The sequence below is a fragment of the Oryctolagus cuniculus genome, chromosome 13 (genome assembly GCF_051225735.1).
Source record: "Oryctolagus cuniculus isolate XC-2025 breed Fujian yellow rabbit chromosome 13, ASM5122573v1, whole genome shotgun sequence".
In the NCBI taxonomy this organism is placed as follows: Eukaryota; Metazoa; Chordata; class Mammalia; order Lagomorpha; family Leporidae; genus Oryctolagus; species Oryctolagus cuniculus.
In genome coordinates, this window is record NC_142879.1 from 17609605 (window position 1) to 17628699 (window position 19095).

Genomic DNA, 19095 nt, shown 5'->3' on the forward strand with positions numbered 1-19095 from the left:
TAAAATCGTTGTGCATTTAATGGGGCACAGTGATATTTCCATATATTCGTACAGTGTAAAGTGGTGAAGCCAGGCTCACAAGCATTTCCATTTCCTTGTTTATGTCAGAAGCCTCACCTCTCCTCCAGCTCTTCACGAAATACACAGAAGATCCTGGGGCACTGTCACCCCGCGGTGCCGCCGGAGCTGACTCTTCGCATCTGGATGTCGCTTGGCTCTATTCAGATGGCTTCTTGTAGCTGCCATTAGGGAGAGAGAACACGTGGTATTTGTCTTTCTGGTTTTGTTTTGAAAATTTGAAAAATTTATTTATTTATTTATCTGAAAGGCAGAGTTACAGAGAGGCAAGGAAAGAGGTCTTCCATCTGCTGGTTCACTCTCCAAATGGCCACAATGGCCAGAGCTGTGCCAATCCGAAGACAGGAGCCAGGAGCTTCATCTGGGTCTCCCACGTGCGTGCAGGGTCCCAAGGACTTGGGCCATCTTCCACTGCCTTCCCAGGCCAAAGCAGAGAGCTGGATCAGAAATGGAGCAGCCAGGACTAGAACTGGCGCCCATATGGGATGCTGGTGCTTCAGGCCAGGGCGTTAACCTAACTGCGCCACAGCGCCACCTCCTGTCTTTCTGGTTTTGACTTCAGTTAATGTGATGTCTTTCACAGACATCCAGGAAAATAAAAAAAATTTAAATTTATTTGAAAGCATAGTTACAGAGAGAGAGGGAGAGGGAAAGACACACAGAAACAGACACACAGACACACACACACAGAGGTCTTCCGCCCACCGGTTCTTTCGCCAAATGGCTGGGACTCCATCCAAGGGTCCAAGCACCTTGGCCTTCTGCCGCTGCCTTCCCGGGTGCATTAGCAGGGAGCTGGGTCAGAAGCAGAGCTGCGGAATTGAGCTGCTATGCAGTGTCGGCGTCAAGGCAGCTGCGTGACCCACTGGGCCACAGCACCAGCCCCTGCAGTGTGTGGAAGAGGGCTCGGAGGCTCTCTGGGCTCTTAGAAGTGGCGACACCTCCCTGCCTGGGTGGCTGTACACGGAACACGGGCCCCGCATGGCCGCTCAGAGCTGAAACGCGGCCCCCCCAGGGTCTGCACGCCCTCCGCGCTGCTCAGAACCCCGGCTTCCTGGCTTCCAGCTTTGCACTTAGGGGACGAGGCTCAGATGTCACGCCATCGTCACTGACGCCCGCCCCCAGAACGCAGTTATTCAGGGGATTCTGAGAGCCAGCGTAATTAGTCCAATTAATCTCTAGCGATGAATTATTCTGTCCGATAATCGTCTCCGGAAGTGGAGGATTCATTAGCGACTTCGACTGACAGCAGGAGTCAAATGTCCTTTTATCTCTCCTCCCTGTCTCTGACTTGACAAATGATGGAATGGCCCTGCCTCTCCCTTAAAGAGGAGGCTGGGACCTGGGTGAGTGGATGTACTGCCTGCTCCACACGCACCCTTGACCTTGACTGTTGGGTCTCAGTTTACCCAGTGAAGACGTGGGGAGAACTGAGTGATTAACCAAGTACCTCCCAGGAGGACTGCTGGGTAGACCCCGGGGAAGACAGGTCACCTCCATCAAACCCCCAACCTAAATTTGGGAAGAGATGAGTGGCCATGGGCAGTGAGCAGCCCCCTAGCACGTGTGCCCTGTGAGGGCTCTTAGAGCAGGTGGCTCCGGGGGCATAGCTGTCTCTTCCGTGGGCTGTCCAGGGCACCCTGGCAGGCTCCAGGTCGGTGGTTGATGGCTCCTAGCATTCCTGGCCCTCTCCCCAGAAAAGAATGCGGGCCAGGGGTACCAGACTCTGCATGTAATTCCTGGGTGGGCAGCATCTCCAGGTGTTCGGTTCCTGGTTCCTGCCCTGGAGGCAGAGTGAGGAGGCCTGCAGGGCAGGAGGAAGTGGTGCGATGCTGGGTCCGCCTCGACGCAGGCCATGTTTCTTGGTTTCGGGCTGTCCTGAGTGTTGTTTACTGGCGTCCCAGTCGCCTTTCCCTCCCAAGTCATGACATTGCGGATGTCTCCAGGCACAGCCAAAAGTCCTTGTGGGACAAAGTCCCTGTTTTCTTCCCAGAGGCCCTCTGCATGGCACAGCCCCAACAGAATCTGTGGTTACTTCTGGGTGGGAGAATCAGCGAAGGCTTCCTGGAAGAAGCTGGGAACCAAATTGGGAAGGCAGCTATGTTGTTAGGCATTTTTTTTTTAATTAAGATTTATTTATCTATTTGAAAGGCAGAGTTACAGAGAGGTAGAGGCAGAGAGAGAGAGGTCTCTTCCATCTGCTGGCTCACTCTCCAAGTGGCCACAGTGGTCAAAGCTGCGCTGATCAGGAGCCAGGAGCCAGGAGCTTCCTCCAGGTCTCCCATGTGGATGCAGAGGTCCAAGCACTTGGGTCATCGGAAGTACCTGCTTTCCCAGGCACGTTAGCAGAGAGCTGGATTGAAAGAGGAGCAACTAGGACTCAAGCCGACCCCTAGGAACTGTCTGAAGACTCCACGTATGCGTGCATTTCAGAAATGTTTTGCAGCAAAGTCACCGTTTCGCCACCAGCGTTACGGCGTGCCCCCTGAAGGACAGGAAAGGGGGCGGCTTCCTTGTAGAACCCCCCCCGGCCCCCATGCTCCTTCCCAGGGAAAACCTGAATATGGCCTGGGACACCTCTCAACCCAACCCATCGAGAAGCCACCGCCAAGCACCAGGAGTTGGGGCACCAGGTGCAGCCTGCTTGCGTCCCTGGCTGTGGGCGGGTGGCCGGCCTGGTGTTGCAGCTGGGCGTCCTGTTCCGTGCGAGGTCAGCCCCCGGGTCTCCGTTCATCCTCGATGTGCGGCTCCCTCTCCCGGACCATGTCCCCTTCCCTCTACCACGCCCTGGTCCTTGGCTCTCAGCTGCTGTGTGGCTCAGGGCGTCCCTTGTCTGTGCCGCCTGGTCGGGAACTCATCCACTCACAAGGTTAATGAGCCGGGGTCACGGGCACGGGAGATACAGCAGTGGACACAGCAGAGGTGGCGGCCAGGTGTGGATGGGGAGAAGCGGGCAGGCGGCTGCGTGACAGCCAGGAATGCTGAGTGGTGGGGTCCCTGTCCCCAGAGAGCTGGCTGAGAGGCTCTGGGGACTTTGCAGGGGGAGCAGCTTGAGGGCGGGCACTCGGGAGCAGTGCCAGACAGCGCCGGTTCAGAATCAGGGACGGGGAGTTTTACTGCCCTTTCATTCCACGTGTGTTATGTTGTATGTCCAATAAAATATGTAGGTGTGCCTGCCCAGGGAAAGTCGCCATGGCTCTCTCCTAACAGGTGTCTATGACGGCCTGGAAAATTCGAGGGAGCTCCTGGTTGCCATCAAAGGTGTTTACGGCGCCTGGGGAGCCCCTGCCCTCTGAGTTGTGTCTGGCCGGCAGTGGTGAGGCCAAGATGTCAGCGAGGAAGACCGGGACTCAGGGGGGTCACTGGGCCTGGGTCTGAGTCTGCCTGCAGGGGACCCGCGGTGGGCGCCACCGAGAGGGCTTCAAGAAACACGCAGGCTCGGCTGTCGGGGAGTGAAGCCCAGGGCATCCGGCGACTGCTGGTGCTGGAGTCGTGCAAGGCCAAGACTGGGACGGAGCTCGGGAAATTGGGGTGGGGAGGGCTCCTGGGGGAAGCGAGCTGGAGTGAGGGCAGGGAAGGGGCTGCCCTGTGGCAGATGGGGCGGCAAGGCTGCCTCCCTGCCCAAGCACTAGCCACAGAGGCCTGTGAGCAAGTTGGGTGGGTGGGCAGTGGGGCTGCCCCGGGGATGCGTTTGGTCAGAGGCACGGAGGACCTGCCCCAGCTCAGGCAGCAGGCCAGCCGTCGGCCGACCTTTACCCTGGAGGCAGTGAACATGCAAGGATATGTGGGTGACAGAGGGACACACGGGCTGTGGTGGAAGTCTGAGCCAGGCACCAGCAGGGACCCTGAGAAAGGGCGAGCGATTGCTACCCTGAGGAGGAGCCAGGCGTGCACTCGCGGTCGCCCAAGCACTGTTTCCCAGGCCCCGGTGCTGCTGGGTTGTCTGTGGGCTGCCCGAGGAGGTGGAGTCCAGGGGGAGTCGAGGTCAGCGGGCAGCAGAGACTGGAACATGCTCCTGGATATGAGGGGCTCAGAGAGCAAACACTCAGGAGCTGGAAGGAGAAGTGGTTTCTGCCCTGGCCCAGGAAGGCTTCCAGGAGGAGGCATGACCTGAACTGGGCCGTGAGCGCTGGGGACATGCCACCAGCAAGGAAGGCCCCTTCGATGGGAGCAGCAGGGGGTGGCAGGAGCAAAGGTGCAGAGGGGGCAGCGGGGGCAGCGGGCAACTGGCTGGACTGGCCAGAGGAGGCACAGCTTTATCATGGAAGGCCTCGAAGGCCAGGCCGGTGTCGCCTGAAGTCTCTGCCATGTGCACAGGCCCAAGGTTCTGTGGGTGGGATGCGTTCTCAGACTCCAGGGACTGGAGGCGGAGACCAGGGCCTGCCTGAAGCCACCGGAGCCATCCCCCAGCCTCCAGCCAGGGCTCGGGGCTCCTGGCCAGAGTTCTCTGTCCCTTGCGTGTCCCCTGGTTTGGCTTCCTGGGGGGAGGGGACACGCAGAGACATCAATTCCGTCAAGACGGCTCTGCCTGTCCCCACAAGCAAAGCCCTGGTCTGCTGTTCCCATGGCAACCGCCTGTCAGCGCCAAGCAGAAGGAGGTGCCGGAGCAGGGAGCGCTGGAGGAGACGGGCGGCAACCCCCCTACGCCACCCCGTCATCACTGGGGACTCCCCCTACTGGGGTGCAGGAGCACAGGCAAAGTGAGGGCAGTGGTTAGGAGGACTGGAGGCTGAGGGGCACCCTTTGTTCTTGGAAGGAGGGAGACAAAGTGCAAGGCGCGGGCAGCCGGTCCCCTACTCTGCTCCATCCTCCTTCCCAGCCCGGGTGCCCTCATTAAAGATAGATGGCTCTGGGGAGGGTGGGGGCAGGGGTCACCAGCTGCTGGGGGTTGTTTGCAGGCAGGAGGCAGCCGGGGCCACCAGCCCTGACCACAGAGGCTGGAGAGGGCGTCCCAGGGACCAGCGTGGTGGTGGTCGGCAGCACGTCCGTCCCCAAGAGCAGAGCCATCCTGTGGGAGTGTGCGGGGTCTGTGTGCCGGGGCTGTGGGCACTGGCAGGTTGCGTCTGCATTGAAAATCAGGGAGGAGGAGACACAGACTCCTGACTGGCGCCTGGGAGGAGCACGGCAAACAGTCCCAGCCCTGCCGCTCAGCTGGGACCCGAGGTGACCTGCGGAGCAAACTCCCCTCACACCCACCCCCGCGGAGGTCGTTGTGGTCCTGGCATACAGTAGACGATTAATCCGTGTTATTTGCCTCCTTGCTGCAAAGGTAGAGATGGATGACATACAGTCTGTCCTGAAAAATGTGTATGATGACTTGGGGCGAGGTGGTCGCGCAGTGGTTAGGCTGTCATTCGCGTCCCATATCCGGGTGCCAGTCTGAGTCCTGGCTGCTCGCCTTCCTAGATGGAGCTCCAGGCTCCTGGCTTCAGCCTGGCCCAGCCTTGGCTGTTGAGGCATTTGAGAAGTGAACCAGCAGGTGGAAGATTCTCTCTCTCTCTCTCTCTCTCTCTCTCTCTCTCTGTGTGTGTGTGTGTGTGACTCTGCTTTCAAGTAGATGGAAACAAATACACGTTTTTTAAGTTATTTGTGGATTTTGAAGGATTTCTTACATCAAACTTTCCCTCAATTTCATTTTTCCATGAACTTTTTTTTTTTTTTTTGACAGGCAGAGTGGACAGTGAGAGAGAGAGACAGAGAGAAAGGTCTTCCTTTGCCGTTGGTTCACCCTCCAATGGCCGCCGTGGCCGGCGCGCTGCGGCCGGCGCACCGCGCTGATCGATGGCAGGAGCCAGGTGCTTTTCCTGGTCTCCCATGGGGTGCAGGGCCCAAGCACTTGGGCCATCCTCCACTGCACTCCCTGGCCACAGCAGAGAGCTGGCCTGGAAGAGGGGCAACCGGGACAGAATCCAGCGCCCCGACCGGGACTAGAACCTGGTGTGCCGGCGCCGCAAGGCGGAGGATTAGCCTAGTGAGCCGCGGCGCCGGCTCCATGAACTTTCTAAAGCACGCTGGTACTTTAAAGAATCAGGTTGGCCAGACCCTAAGTCCCACCTACCTCTCCTCTCTGTCTCCTCCCTCCCTGAGCCTGGCCTCGGCCTCACTTCACATTCACCCTGACTTCGCCTATTCTGTGCTCAGGCCTCTTGGCTGGCGTTGAGCGGATTGGGACGGAAGATGAATGGTTAGTAGTGACACCTGGCCTTGCCCCATCCACCCGGGGCTCGGCCTCCCCACTCCTGCACCCAGGGCACTCCCGACCACCCTCTCCTCTCCCAGGGCCTCACTGGGACCCCTCCCAGCCCCCTGCCATCCTGGTTCAGCACGCACAGTGGGGGCTCCCCCTCGGCACACCCCCTTCTCTTCGGAGGGCTCCAGCAGTAGTGCTGGCCGCCAGCTGGGAGGAAGCGGGGTGCGTGGCCAGGTTCCATACAGGAAGTGTGTGTTGTTGCTAAAGTCGGCCATGGCTTTGTGGCTTGGAGGACCCCGTTAATCTCTCCAGACCTGGAGATCCTTTTTCCTGGGAATTTGGCTCCATTTAAATGGTGAGCTAGTGACGGCAGCACGAGGCCTGGGCCCCCAGGGCTGCATCAGAGCTTGAGCGAGAGCTGGGAGAAGCCCTGGTGCCTCTTCCTGACCCTCCTGGGGCTCGCTTCCCCTGGGGTCTGCAGGCTGTCCAGAGCGGCCCCGCACAGGGGCCCGAGCTCTCCTCTGGTCCTGCCCAAGACAGAGCTGCTGTACCCTCCCCACCTCCCTCTTCTGCCTTCCGCTTGCCCAGCTCTTAGCCCGGTGGGAGCAGCAAGAGAAACTGAGGCCCAGCGACACAGAGCAGCTTGGTTCCAGGCTCCAGGAGACGCTGGGGCCGGGACCCAGGAGCGGCTGCTTCCAGATGTGGGGGGGCCCCTTGGCTCCTCCACCCCCAGTCCCACGCATGTGCTCCCCGTGCAGGAGCGGGAGAGAGAGGGTTGGGGGTGGGGGTGGGGCTGAAGCCCTGTCTTTGGCCGCAGCTGGTTCCTAGGCCCGTGTCAGAACTGGGTGACAGAAGCAAGCGCTGATGGCCCGACCAGGCCGCTGAGCACAGCCGTTGGACTTGGCGGGCAGGCACACACCCTGCCTGCCAGACACCCCAGGAAGGTTCTTCCGAGGCCAGAGCTGTGCAGGTTCCAGAGCTGGGACAGAGCCCAGCGGGGAGAGGGGGCTCCCTCGAGGAAGTGCCGGACGGGAGTCGTGGCTGCCAGCAAGGCTGCGGCTGGCTGGCGGCCCTGCGTCTTGGGGGTGGGGAATGCGTGGCCTGGCCTGCAGCCTGTGCCTCCCCCGTCTCCTGGCACTGCTGTATCTCATTCATCCCACGAGTCGGGCCCCGCCTCATCCTGCGATCTGCGAGGAGTGTGGGTCAGGAAGGGCCTCATGGTGTCCGGCTGTCTCGTCTCCGTTGTCATTTTGAATTTATTCTGGGACAAGCATGGATTTCAGAGGCAGACTTGGAGTGCAGCTCACTGCTCTACCGCTTACGTAAGCTGCGTGACCTTAGGAAGTAAACTGGCCTCTCTGAGCCAAACGTGGAAGACAAGCAGTTCTGCGGCTTCGGGGCTGCTGAGACGGAATGGACGTCGGGGTTTGCACCTGCTCAATCGGGAAAAGGCCGGCTCCTGGGCTTTGGCCCCAGAGTGCACTGCCTGCTGTAGCAAGCCTTCTTGTTCGCGACTCTCCGCCTCCTTCCTGGGAGCTCACCTAGCTCCTCCTTCCTTCCGTTCGTGCTTTTGTCCGAGCCTGGTCCTTCCAGTGGGCGGTGTGACCAGCCTGGCGGCAGATGGGCTGAGCCCAAGGGTCCCCGGATCGCTGACACAGAAGGCCTTCGCAGAAAGGGGAGCCCCCCAGGGAGGCAGCCAGGCAGGGCAGATGTCAACTCTTTGACACAGGAGCAGATGAGCTGCAGGCAGAGCCAGGGCTGGGGGAAGGGGCAGCCTCCGTGGGTGGAGAAGCAGCCCCGCGTGGAGCGTCCCTGCCCCAGCTTTCTCCCTCCGAGTTCCTAATCCCAGCCTCCCCCCCTTCACCCCCCAGCTTGGTGCTAGGAGCAGCAGGCAGTGTCGTCTTGAGCAACTCATTGCTACTGGAAGGTTCTGGGAGAGAAGTGATGTGATGTCAGGGGCAGGCCTGAGGGTGAGGGCCTGGGCTGGGGGTGAGCGTGGACAGCATGGGTGTGGCTAAAAGGCCAGAGTATCCAGAACCGAAGCCCAGCCTCACCGTAGCTGCTGTTTCTCTTCTGCCACGAACCCTGGCTGTGTTCTCTGGCAAGTCTTTGTCTCACCCACTCTGGGCCTTGGTGTCAGGGCCCACGGACCTCAAGACAGGCCCCTCTGTGAAATGAACCTGGAAGTGCACCAGGGCTGGCGGCGGCAGGGCAGCCCGGCCGTGGCTCCGGAGCACTGTCCAGTGGAGCTCTCCGAAGCAGTGTGATGGTTGCTGTCTGTGCAGTCTCTAGCCAATGTCAGGACGTGGCCGCTGGGCACTTGAAGTGCGGCTCATGCAAAAGAGGACATGAATGTATTCCTAAAGCTGTTTAATACAAAAGATGCTCCCGTCATTAGTCATTAGGAAAATGCAGACTAAACCTACGATGAGGTGTGATTGCATGCCCACCAGCGTGGCGGTAATAAATAAGGCAGTCGGCGACACGTGCTGCCCAGGCTGTAGGGACATCGGGACGCGCACACACTGCCTGTGGGGTCGAGAGACGGTGGAGCCAGCCCAGCGGTTCCTTAAAACCTTGAACGCAAGCTCCCCTGTGGTCCAGGGCTGCACTTCCAGGCAAATACCCCAGAGAGTGAAACGTGTAGACACGTGGACGTGGGTTTTCACAGCAGTGTTCACAAAGGCGAGAAGTGGGAATGTCCCAAGTGCCCACGAGGTGACGGCTGCGTCAGCGAGCCGCGGTGTGTCCATACGGCAGGGTATGGTCAGCCGTGGACAGGAAAGGCGCGCTGAGTCAGCATGCTGCGGCCCGGAGGGACCTTGAAAACCCTGTGCAAAATCAAAGAGCGGTCAGCACGGCTGCCTGCTGTGAATGTCCAGGACAGACAGATCTGTAGACAGGAAGTGGGGTGGTGGGGGCCGGGGTTGGAGCAAGAGACGGGGGAGGATGACCACTCCTGGGTACAGGGTTTCTTTTAGAGGTGATTAAAAATATTCTGGAGCTGGACCGTGCGATGGTTGCACGGCTTGCAGATGTACCTGAAACCGTTGTGTTGCACAGTTTCAAAGGCTGGATCCTGCGGTTCTTTGATTTGTGTCGTCTGCAGAAGTGGGTACCACTGCCTCCGACAGTGTGGGTGGCGCCAGAGACCTGGGCTGGACCCCTGGCTTTGCCACTAGCTGCTGTGCTTCCTCACCCCCCCCCCCCGGGCCTCTGTTGTCTCCTCTGTCAGCGGGTGTCGTAACTGGACTATCCCAAAGGGTTGTCACAGTGTTGAAACGGGCTCAGGTTCAGGAAGCTTCCAGAACAGTTCACCTGTACTCCTAGACTAGCATCCCTGCTTTCACGGCCAGAACTCCCGGGCCACCTCCAAGTGCAGCCACACCTGCTCCTCGCCCCGCCCCCTCCGCTGTGTCAACTGTTGCTATAACAACCACTCCCAGCTCCCAGCAGCAGGCAGTTCCTTGGAGGAGGACGTCACGTGAGGTTCTGGGCAGCGTTGCTAGTGGGGAACAGTTGGCAGTAAGCTTTGAGGTTCACGGGCCAGGCGGGAGAGGCGGGGCCTGTCGTGGCCCCAGGTGTCCCCCGCAGGTGTCCAGGTGAGAAGACCGGATCCGTTCCTGCACCCGCTCTCCCATCCTGGAGCCCGGCACTCAAAGGGAGATGGAGAGGGGCGGGGACCAGCCCCAAGCCCTCCTTCCACACTGGGCTGGCGGCCGAGCGCCCCCTCCTGGCCTGCAGCCTCGGCCTCCACTGAGCTGACTAGTCCTGGGAAAGTGGCTGCAGAGTCCTCCACGCTGTGCACAGGGCTGAGCTGTCCCCCAGCTGGGCGTTGGCCTCATCCCATCAGCTGCGGCGGGGAGGGCACCCTCCGTTCACTTCCTGCCCCCAGCTGCAAGGTCTGCCGGGCTGGGGATGGGGGCAGGGTGGGGGTGACCACCCTCCCTCCTCATCAGCCGGAGTCTTGTAAACTCTGGTCCTGGAATTGGGCTTCTCACTGGTCCCCGGAGCCCCTTCTTCTGCCCAGGACCCAAGCTCCCAGAGGAGGTGCTGCAAACGCTCAGCTGTTTTCTTAGGCCCCGGTGCAGCCAGGACAGGAGGACTGGGGTGGGAGGTGGACGGATGGCAGCCCAGGGAGTGCAGAAAGCCTGGGAGGAAGCAGCTGTGCAGACAAGATGCACAGGAAAAAGCACCCTTGAGCGGCTGCCCCCAGGCCCACGTGCACACAGCTGCCCGGCTTGCCAGGACCACAGCAGCCAGGCCGCGGTGAGGACCTGCGCTGCCTTGTGACCCTGCTCAGCAACAAGCCCCAGGGACTGTGGCTGCGCTGGCCGTGGGTGGCGTCCTTGGGCTGCGAGGCTGTGCAGCAGGTGCTCTGCAAAGCCTGCAGATGGCGGCACAGTCTCCCAGGAGAACACACCGTGTGCTGGTGCCCGGGGCGTAGGCATGGTCTGAAGGCCGGGGGCACTGCCCAGCTGCCCGGAACGAGCGGTGATGGACGTCCTATTCCATCAGGACTTCCCCAGATGGAACCTGTGGGCTGCCGAGTCAGTTTCTGGGGGTGCCGCACCAACGTGGGTACCTTTAGCACACTCGGAGGGGGAGGGGGAAGATGCTTGCTGGGACTTCAGCCAACACACAGCCGTCAAGCTGGCTAGGGGCTTGGGGATCCTCTAACCCCACTCCCTTAGGTGGGTGGGGAACTGAGGCCATGCAAGGGGAGTAACAGCTGACCCGTGTGTGCCCTCGGACGGCCAAGCCAGAGCTCTTTCTTTGCTTTTAAGATTTATTTTATTTTTTTGAAAGCGTTACAGAGAGAGAGAGAGGTCTTCCATCCGCTGGTTCACTCCTCAAATGACCGCATTGACCAGAGCTGAGCTGATCAAAAGCCAGGAGCTTCTTCCGGGTCTCCCACACGGGTGCAGGGTCTCAGCTCCTTGCCTCCAGCTGCACCGCAGGACCGAGCCCCTGCCGACTGCATGGGCCCCAGGAAATCCACGCAGGGAACCTGGGGGATCCTCAAACCCGGCCTCGGGGCCGTGGGTGGTGACCTGGAGTTTATGTCCAGACCAAGGTGGCCCGCAGTGCTGTGTCTGGAGTTTGAAGGCTCACGGAGAGGAAGGATGAAGATGGTTCGGGTTCCCAGACACGGTCACGTCGTCAACAGAACGGCTCGCTCGGCAGCCAGCGGTCGTGACGTGCAGGGACCACCCCTGGCGTCCTGTGCCGCCGTGGTACTGCGTGGTGCTGGGAGAAGGCGGCCCGGGACTGGGGAGTCTCCTGGTTGGAGAGAAGCTGGTGTTTGGAATGGCTTTTGTCAAAGTGGTATTTGACGTGTGTGTACAGGGACCCCAAACTGTGACGAATTTCAGAACTTAGGGGAGACGTGGAGCCCATCCTGGGGGTCAGGTAGGGTCAGGAAAGAGGGTCTTTCCTTCCTGGGAGTGGTTGAGTGTGTGTGTGGGCGTGTGTCTGTGAGTGTGTATGTATATATGAGTGTATGTTATGTGTGTACATGTGATTATGTATGTGTTTATGAATGTGAGTGCATATATGTGACAGTGTGTGTATCAGTGTGATTGTATGTGAGCATGTGAGCATGTATGTAGGTATGTGTATGAGTGTGTGTATATGTGAGAGTGTGTGAGTGCATGTGTGTGATTGTGAGCATGTGTATGTGTGTATGAGTGTGTGATTGTGTATGAGTGTGAGTGCATTATATGAGTGTATGAAAGTGTTATGAGTATGAGTGTGAGTGTGTGTGTCCATTTGTCTGATTGCATATGAATGTATGAGTGTGTATGAAAGTATATTATGAGTGTGTACATGAGTATGTATGGTTGTATGAGTGTATTTGTACATGTGTGTGTGCATATGTGTGTATCAGTGTATGTGTGTGACTGAGTGTGATTGGGTGTGATGAGCGTGTGTATATGCATGTGTGATTGTGCATGTGTGTATGAGTATGGGTGTGAGTGCATATGAAAGTATTATGAGTGTGTGTGTGTTTGTGTGGGTGGGTTTGTCTGTGTATGAGTGTTGTGCGTGTGTATGAGAGTGTTATGAGTGTATGTATGTGTACATGTGTGTGTGAGTGTGAGTGTATGAGCATGTATCAGTGTATGTATGAGTGTGTGTATAAGAATGCGTGTGTGAATGAGCATGTGTGTATATGAGTGTGTGTATGAGAGAATGAGTGTGTGAGTGTGTGTGTGAGTGTTGCTTGGAGCCCCCCATTTCTAGGACATTTCGTCGGGTCTGGATCTGTGATTGGTACAAGCCACCCTCCGTGGTTCATTTGTGCTGGGATTCATCCCGGGGTGGCTCAGCCCCTGCCCAGTGCATGGAGCGAGGGCAGGAAGAGCGCTGGGCCAGAAGTGACCCCTGCCCTGCCCTTCACCCTTGCCCTCTGTGACCTGGGCGAGCCCAGGCTTGCTCTGGGTCCCAGGGACAGGTTGCTTGTCCCTGTCAGAACACTAACAGGACAGTGTGTGCTGTGGTGGTGGGAATGCTGTGACTTTTTTTCTGTTAAAATATTTGTTTCTTTATTTATTTGAAAGACAGAGCTACAGGGAGAGGGAAAGACAGAGAGCGAGCGAGAGATCTTCCATGTGCTGGTTCATTTCCCAGATGGCTGCAGTGGCCGTGGCTGAGCCAGGCAGAAGCCAGGAGCTTCATCTTGGTCCCCTATGTAGGTGCAGGGGCCCAACCACTTGGACCATCCTCCACTGCTTTCCCAGGTCATTAGCAGGGAGCTGGATTGGAAGTGGAGCAACCGGGACTCGAACCAGCGCCCATGTGGGATACTGGCGTCGCAGGTGGCTCTGGAACGCTGCAACATAAAGCTTCTTTCTGGGGGCTCATGTCTGTCCCTCCTGTTGGCTGCCACCTCGAGCAGCCACTCACAGCAAGAGCCCGTGTAGAGGCTCCGTGGCCTCTGTGTCTGCACTACTCGCGTGGCTTCTGAAACGCCAGGGCGGGAATTCAGGCTTCGGCAGCCGGCTTTTGCAGTTTGCTTAATTGTCAGCTAATAATTAATGCTTCCGAGAACAGGGAATGTGGCTGCTGGGTGATGGATCCCTTGGAGCCCCTCCTCCCAAGTGTCCTGAGCCTATAGGGTTAGTTCCGTCCGCTGGGGGCTCCCCCTCCCTCCCTGGAGTGGCCACCGGAGGCCCCCCAAGGCCCAGCGTGTTCCACATCCGAGCCTGGCTCCCAGGGACAGGGGTGAGACGGGGGGCCTCACCCTAACCTCACTGCAAGTCCGAGAGCCTCACCCAGCCACAGCCAGGTCCCGAGAGAATGCTGGGTCCCTCCGAGCTGCACTGTCTTAGGGGTGGGGGAAGGTGTGCACCCCCATTTGCAAGTAAGAGACCCAGAGTCGGCACAGCCGGGGTGTCTGCCCATCGCTCGCCTCCCCTTGGTGCCTCTGACAGCAATGATAGAGCGCCTACTGTGTACCAAGCCCCATACAAATAAGCATGTTATGAATTAACCGTACCAGGTGCTGTCATTCTGTGACATGGGGAAAATGGCTGCAAGGTGAGATGGCCTGTTCAAGGCCAGACTCACGGGGAAGGGGCAGTGCCAGGGCCAGAATCCAGACCTTCCTGTCCGGTTGCCCCCTGTGTCTCAGCTTCTTGTTAGCAAAGTTATGGCCCTGCCCTCCCGGGGAAGCCTGTTTCTCTGTGCACTGTTTCTCAGGGCACCTAGGAAGACCCTGCTTGCCATCTTCCACCCACTGCACCTGGGCCTCCCCCTCCCCTGTTCAGGGGCTTGGAGGCAGGCAAACCTGTGTTGAGTTACCTGGCTCAGATGAAAGAGCAGGGAATGACTCCCAGGACCCTACAGTGCACCTGCGGCTGTGGGGTGTGTGTGTGTGTGTGTGTGTGTGTCCCCAAGCACCTGTGTGGCAGCTGTGTCCCGTCGCTGTTCCTCAGCCCAAGGATGCTTGACGTGGTGGGGCAGTGGGCTCTCGGTGGTCTTGTGTGCGAGCTAACATGTGAAGGAAGAAGCCCTATCCTGCCCACGCCCCAGTGCCTGCTGGGAGGGTGCTGTTCTGCTGGCCACTGTGAGTTGCCATGGTGATGGTGGAGCACACAGGTCCTCTGGCTTGCTCCGTGTGCAGGGAAGGCGTGGAGCGGCAGCCCAGGATGACCGCATGAAGTGTCCCTCACAGACCTCAGTGTACCCCTGGGGCTGCTGGGAGCCCTCCCTGGCCTCCCTCCAGCCCTGAGTCACGCACGCACATGCACACGCACACGCACACGCACACACACACTCATTCTTTGCAGCAGGATCCTGTCTGTAAGAGCTGAGTGGCACTCGAGCCATTCAGAGTAAGGATTGGGGGTGTCCCGACCCGGCACCCAATGAAGGAGGAAGGTTCACTCTGCTGGCCCGGGTGGGGGTGGGGGCCTTGCTCTAGTTTGCACAAAGGGGCCCTGCAGCACCCTGAGCACCCCCACACTGAGGGGCACCAAGGCGTGCCCCACACCCAAACACTTCCTCCAAGGCGTCTTGCCGCAGCCAATCAAACAAATCATTGCACCGTCCCTGGGTGTGATCTTCACAGAGCAGCAGGGGCCTCAGAGACCCGCCCCTCATCCCCCGACCCCCTCACGGGGGTGAGGGGAGAACAGGGTGAGACTCGGTGCAGGAGGGTGAGAGGTGTGGTGACCTTTTTGTAAATGCCCTCACTCATCTTTTTAATCTAAACGTGTGAAGATGCGCCTTCAGGGTCGCGGGTGTGAATGGGAAGTGCTCCCTACCCTAGGCTGTGTCTGCAGCCTCCCAAGCTTCAGAATCCTGGGGCTGTGGACACCTCCCCCAACCCCCAAGAATGTGTCTGTCCCGAGGAGGTTGGAGGACAGCCCCCACCCACCAGACACTCCCCCTTCCCAGAGCTGAGCCTTGGAGAAGCAGAGTGGCATGCCTACGATGACCACCAGGGGGCACTGCCGGGCATGGCGAGAGCCCCAGGGTGTAGCCTCTGCAGTGCCCAGCCTGCCTCATGGGGAGCCCTGCTTGGAGTCTCCTGTGAGCACCTCTGCCCTCCCCAGCTGGTCAGCCCCTCCCAGCCTGCCCCTCTCCAGTTCCTGGGCCGCTTCTTAGGATCCTTGTGGCTCTGAATTTTGGCAAGTCTGGGAGGCTATGGGGTAGCCCCATCCCGGTGCCGACATGGAAATGAGGGAGGTGCTGGAAGGAGTCTTTGGGGAAGCCATCTGGGGAAAGAGGGCAGCGTGGCTTGGGCAGGGAGAGTAGGCAGGTGTCCCAGCCCCCGTCCCTGTCCCTGCTGTGGCATTAGCGTCCCACCTCCCCCCTCATACACACCCCTGCACTGCTCTTCTGTGTGTAAATATTTTCCCCTTTAAAAAAAAAAGACACCTGGCTGGCACCATGGCTCACTAGGCTAATCCTCCGCCTGCGGCGCTGGCACCCCAATTCTAGTCCCAGTCAGGGCGCCAGATTCTGTCCCGGTTGCTCCTCTTCCAGGCCAGCTCTCTGCTGTGGCCCGGGAAGGCAGTGGAGGATGGCCCAAGTGCTTGGGCCCTGCACCCCATGGGAGACCAGGAGGAAACACCTGGCTCCTGGCTTTGGATCGGTGTAGTTCTGGCCATAGCGGCCATTTGGGTGAACCAACGGAAGGAAGACCTTTCTGTTTGTCTCTCTCTCTCACTAACTCTGCCTGTCAAAAAAAAAAAAAAAAAAAAAAGACATCTTTCTAATACATTGGGTATCCATCCACTTCTTTAAGGAAAAAAAAAAAAGATTTTTATTTTGTTTGAAAGGTAAGGAGGAGACAGAGATCACCCATCTACTGGTTCAGTCCCCAGATGGCCACAATGGCCAGGACTCGGCCAGGTGGAAGCCAGGAGCCAGGAACTCCCTCCAGGTCTCCCACGTGGGTGCAGGGGCTCAAGCAGTTGGGCCATCTTCTGCTGCTTTCCCAGGCCGTTAGCAAGGAGCTGCATCGGAAGTGGAGAAATGCGACTTGAATCAACCCCCATCCACTTCTTAAATGTATTTTTTTGTTTGTTTTAAAAATTGTGGTGACGTCCATCCATTCTTGAAATGCTCATTCAGCACCTGCGTTGTGTGGTCTGGATGCCAGTGGTGGGCATCACATCATATCAGCTTCTTCCTGGGCTCAGCTCTGCCCTGTGCTGCCTGTCAGGTGGGTGACCTGATCTCACTGAGTCTCAGTTTTGTCTTCTGTGAAATGGGATGGCAGCACAAACTTCCCAGAAACATAAGGACTCAACTGGCTGATTCCTGGCACACACAGGTCTCTTGGTCACCTCCTCTGGGGGAGCCCTTCTGCCACCCCTTGGATGGATTGTCTGGCCCAGATTCCCAGTTCTCTGCCCACGTAGGCATTTTAGAACCAAACTTGAAAACACGTTCTCAACCGGTCCATGTTCTGTGCCAAGCCACGAAAGCCACAGAGCCGGGCACAAGGTGACAACAGCCAGGGTAAACAGGCGCTGGCAACCACGGACGACATGCCAGGCTGGGGACAGGGCCCAGGCTGCTGGAGGCCTGCCGGCTGTCCCTGCTGCTCGCCACCAGCACCTGGCTGGGGTGCAGAGGGGGCCGTCCTGGGGAGGCACAGGAGAGGCGGCTGGGTCAGGGGTGGAGGCCGTTCTGGGGAAAGGCCTCTCCCACTAGACAGGCAGAGCTGCTGCCTGCCAGCAGGCCCACGCTTTCTCTTAGGGAACAGGATCTCCTAAGGGACTCCAGAATGTTCCCTTTGGCAGCCGGGGGGGTGGGGGGCCTCACAGCCTGCTGAATCTGGGGGCGGAGTCTTCTTGGGCAGAGGGCTCTGAGCCTGGGATGGGGGGCGGGGCAGAAGCCTCGAGAGCCAGAATTCTCTCGTGTTCTCCAGTGTTCTGCTGTCGTCTTCCTGCCAGTCCCTGACTCCCCTGCGGGAGGATTTGGTTCCATTTAGCAACTCCGGGTTCCAAAGCGAAAGATGCACTTTGGGGCAGGGCCAGGTCCTCGTCATGGCGTCCCGGGGCCTGGCGTGGCGCCCGACACTCAGGCCTGTGTGGGCCAAGCTTTGTGGGATACGGAGAAGGTTCTTTGGGCCCCTTCACGCTCAGGCACCCCAGCCACATGGAAAGGAGATGAGGTGCATCTCCTCTTGCCGCTGGAGTATCTCAGCTGACCGAGTCAGTGTCCTGCCTGGAATGGAATGACCCCTGGTCAGTTGTGTTCCGAGACGGGGCCACACCCGCGCATGGTCCTCGCTGGGCCTTGCGCCACTTGGGTGGGGTGGGGTCTGTCCAGAGCTTGGTGCCTGCCCCAGAGAGCGACTCTCAGCCCCTCCCCCTCCAGCTCCCCTCCAGCCACCCCACGTTTGGGAGGCCTCACCCGGGATGCTCCCCATCAGGCCCGGGGTCAGGTGCATGGAAGCCGACGTGCCCAGCTCCCCAGAGCCATCTGCTGCCGTCTGCCCTGACTTGGCCAGTGTGTCACGTTGGTGGACTCAGTAAGGTTTCCACACCGCAGGCTTTGCAGGATTTGCATCAGGGCGTGGTGCTCCTCCAGGAGCCCCTTGTTAAGGACCTGCCAGCATGCCCCTGCCAGAGATGTCCCAGCTGACCTCGGCCACCATGCCCGTGACCTCTGCTTGGAGGCCCAGGGCCTCCCCCAAACACAGCTAGAGGCAAAGGTGGTGACCTGGGAGAGGGGTCTGCCAGGAGGCCCAGACACAGAAGACCCCGTCTGCAGCCCCAGAGGACTCAAGGGCATGTGTCCAGGACCTTGAAGAGCAGAGGGGCAGGTGCCTAGCACCCCCGCCACCTGGCCCCTCTCTGCTTCCTGACCGCAGCCCCAGCGGCGAGCCCTCTGCCTCACCAGCTCTCCCTGTCTCCCTCCCAGACCCAGAGTCCCAGAGGAAGAGGACAGTGCAGAACGTCCTGGATCTCCGACAGAACCTGGAAGAGACCATGTCCAGCCTGCGAGGCTCCCAGGTGACGCACAGGTGAGCTCTGGCTGCCGAGGGCGTCCTGCCCGTAATGTGCACCCATGGGGGCCAGGCCTGCGGAGCCCCTGCTGCAGGGGGAGGGGCAGCCAGCCACCCCACCAGGAACTGCCACCACCAGTCAGTCTGCTAGGCGCTGGGGTGTTGTGTGTGCGTGTGCGTGCGTGCACACGCATGTGTGTGTGTGTGCGTGTGTGTGCAGAAGCCATCACCAGCTCAGGGTGCTCAGCCCTCACTCTGCCTCCCCAGGCCCTGTCTCCTCATCTGGCAGAGCGGGTAGCTAAACGGCCCCTCCCACTCAGGTTTCTGGAACTCTAGGATGGGTGTTGGTCCCACCCAGCACCTGGCTCTCCTCACTGCTACCACCTGGTGCTGGGGTTGGGGGTGGGCAGAGGCAGCCACACAGTGCCCCCAGCTCCAGTCCAGCCCCGGTTTGGCCTCCAGCTGTGGGGCACTGGTCCCTCGGCCAGCTCCCCGGGGCAGCTCCTGGCCACAGCCTGTGTCGTGACTCACCCCCCCCACCCCCCACCCCCCCCCGCTGGCCCTGCCGCCTCCTCTGGGCTGCCCAGATGAGCTCATGCTCAGCTCCAGGGGGCAGAGGGAGGAGAGCAGACGGCCTGGGATTGCGAGAGAGCTGGGGTGCGGAGCTGGCGGGCTGGGGGTTGATTAGGAAGCCTCCCAGGGGGGCTGCGAGGGGGTTCCTGGGCTGGAAAATTTCAAACACAGTTGGGACGGGGGAGGGGAGCGCTTCTCTAAGCTCCGTGTGCGGCCACACCGGGTGGTATCCAGACGCTCGTGGGATCCCAGTGAGAGACTTCCTTCCCTTGCAAGTATCCCG

The 19095-nt window shown here is 59.4% G+C and overlaps 1 protein-coding gene across 7 annotated transcripts in view; it reads left to right on the forward strand.

Annotated features, from left to right (window-relative positions):
• Positions 1–19095, forward strand: part of NAV1 (neuron navigator 1) — a 231260-nt gene that overhangs the window by 116363 nt on the left and 95802 nt on the right. For all 7 annotated transcript variants that reach the window (XM_051820452.3, XM_070055083.2, XM_051820454.3 and 4 more), the window contains one exon: positions 18155–18257. In XM_051820452.3, the coding sequence (XP_051676412.3) occupies positions 18155–18257 (103 nt within the window). The remainder of the gene's footprint in view (positions 1–18154; positions 18258–19095) is intronic.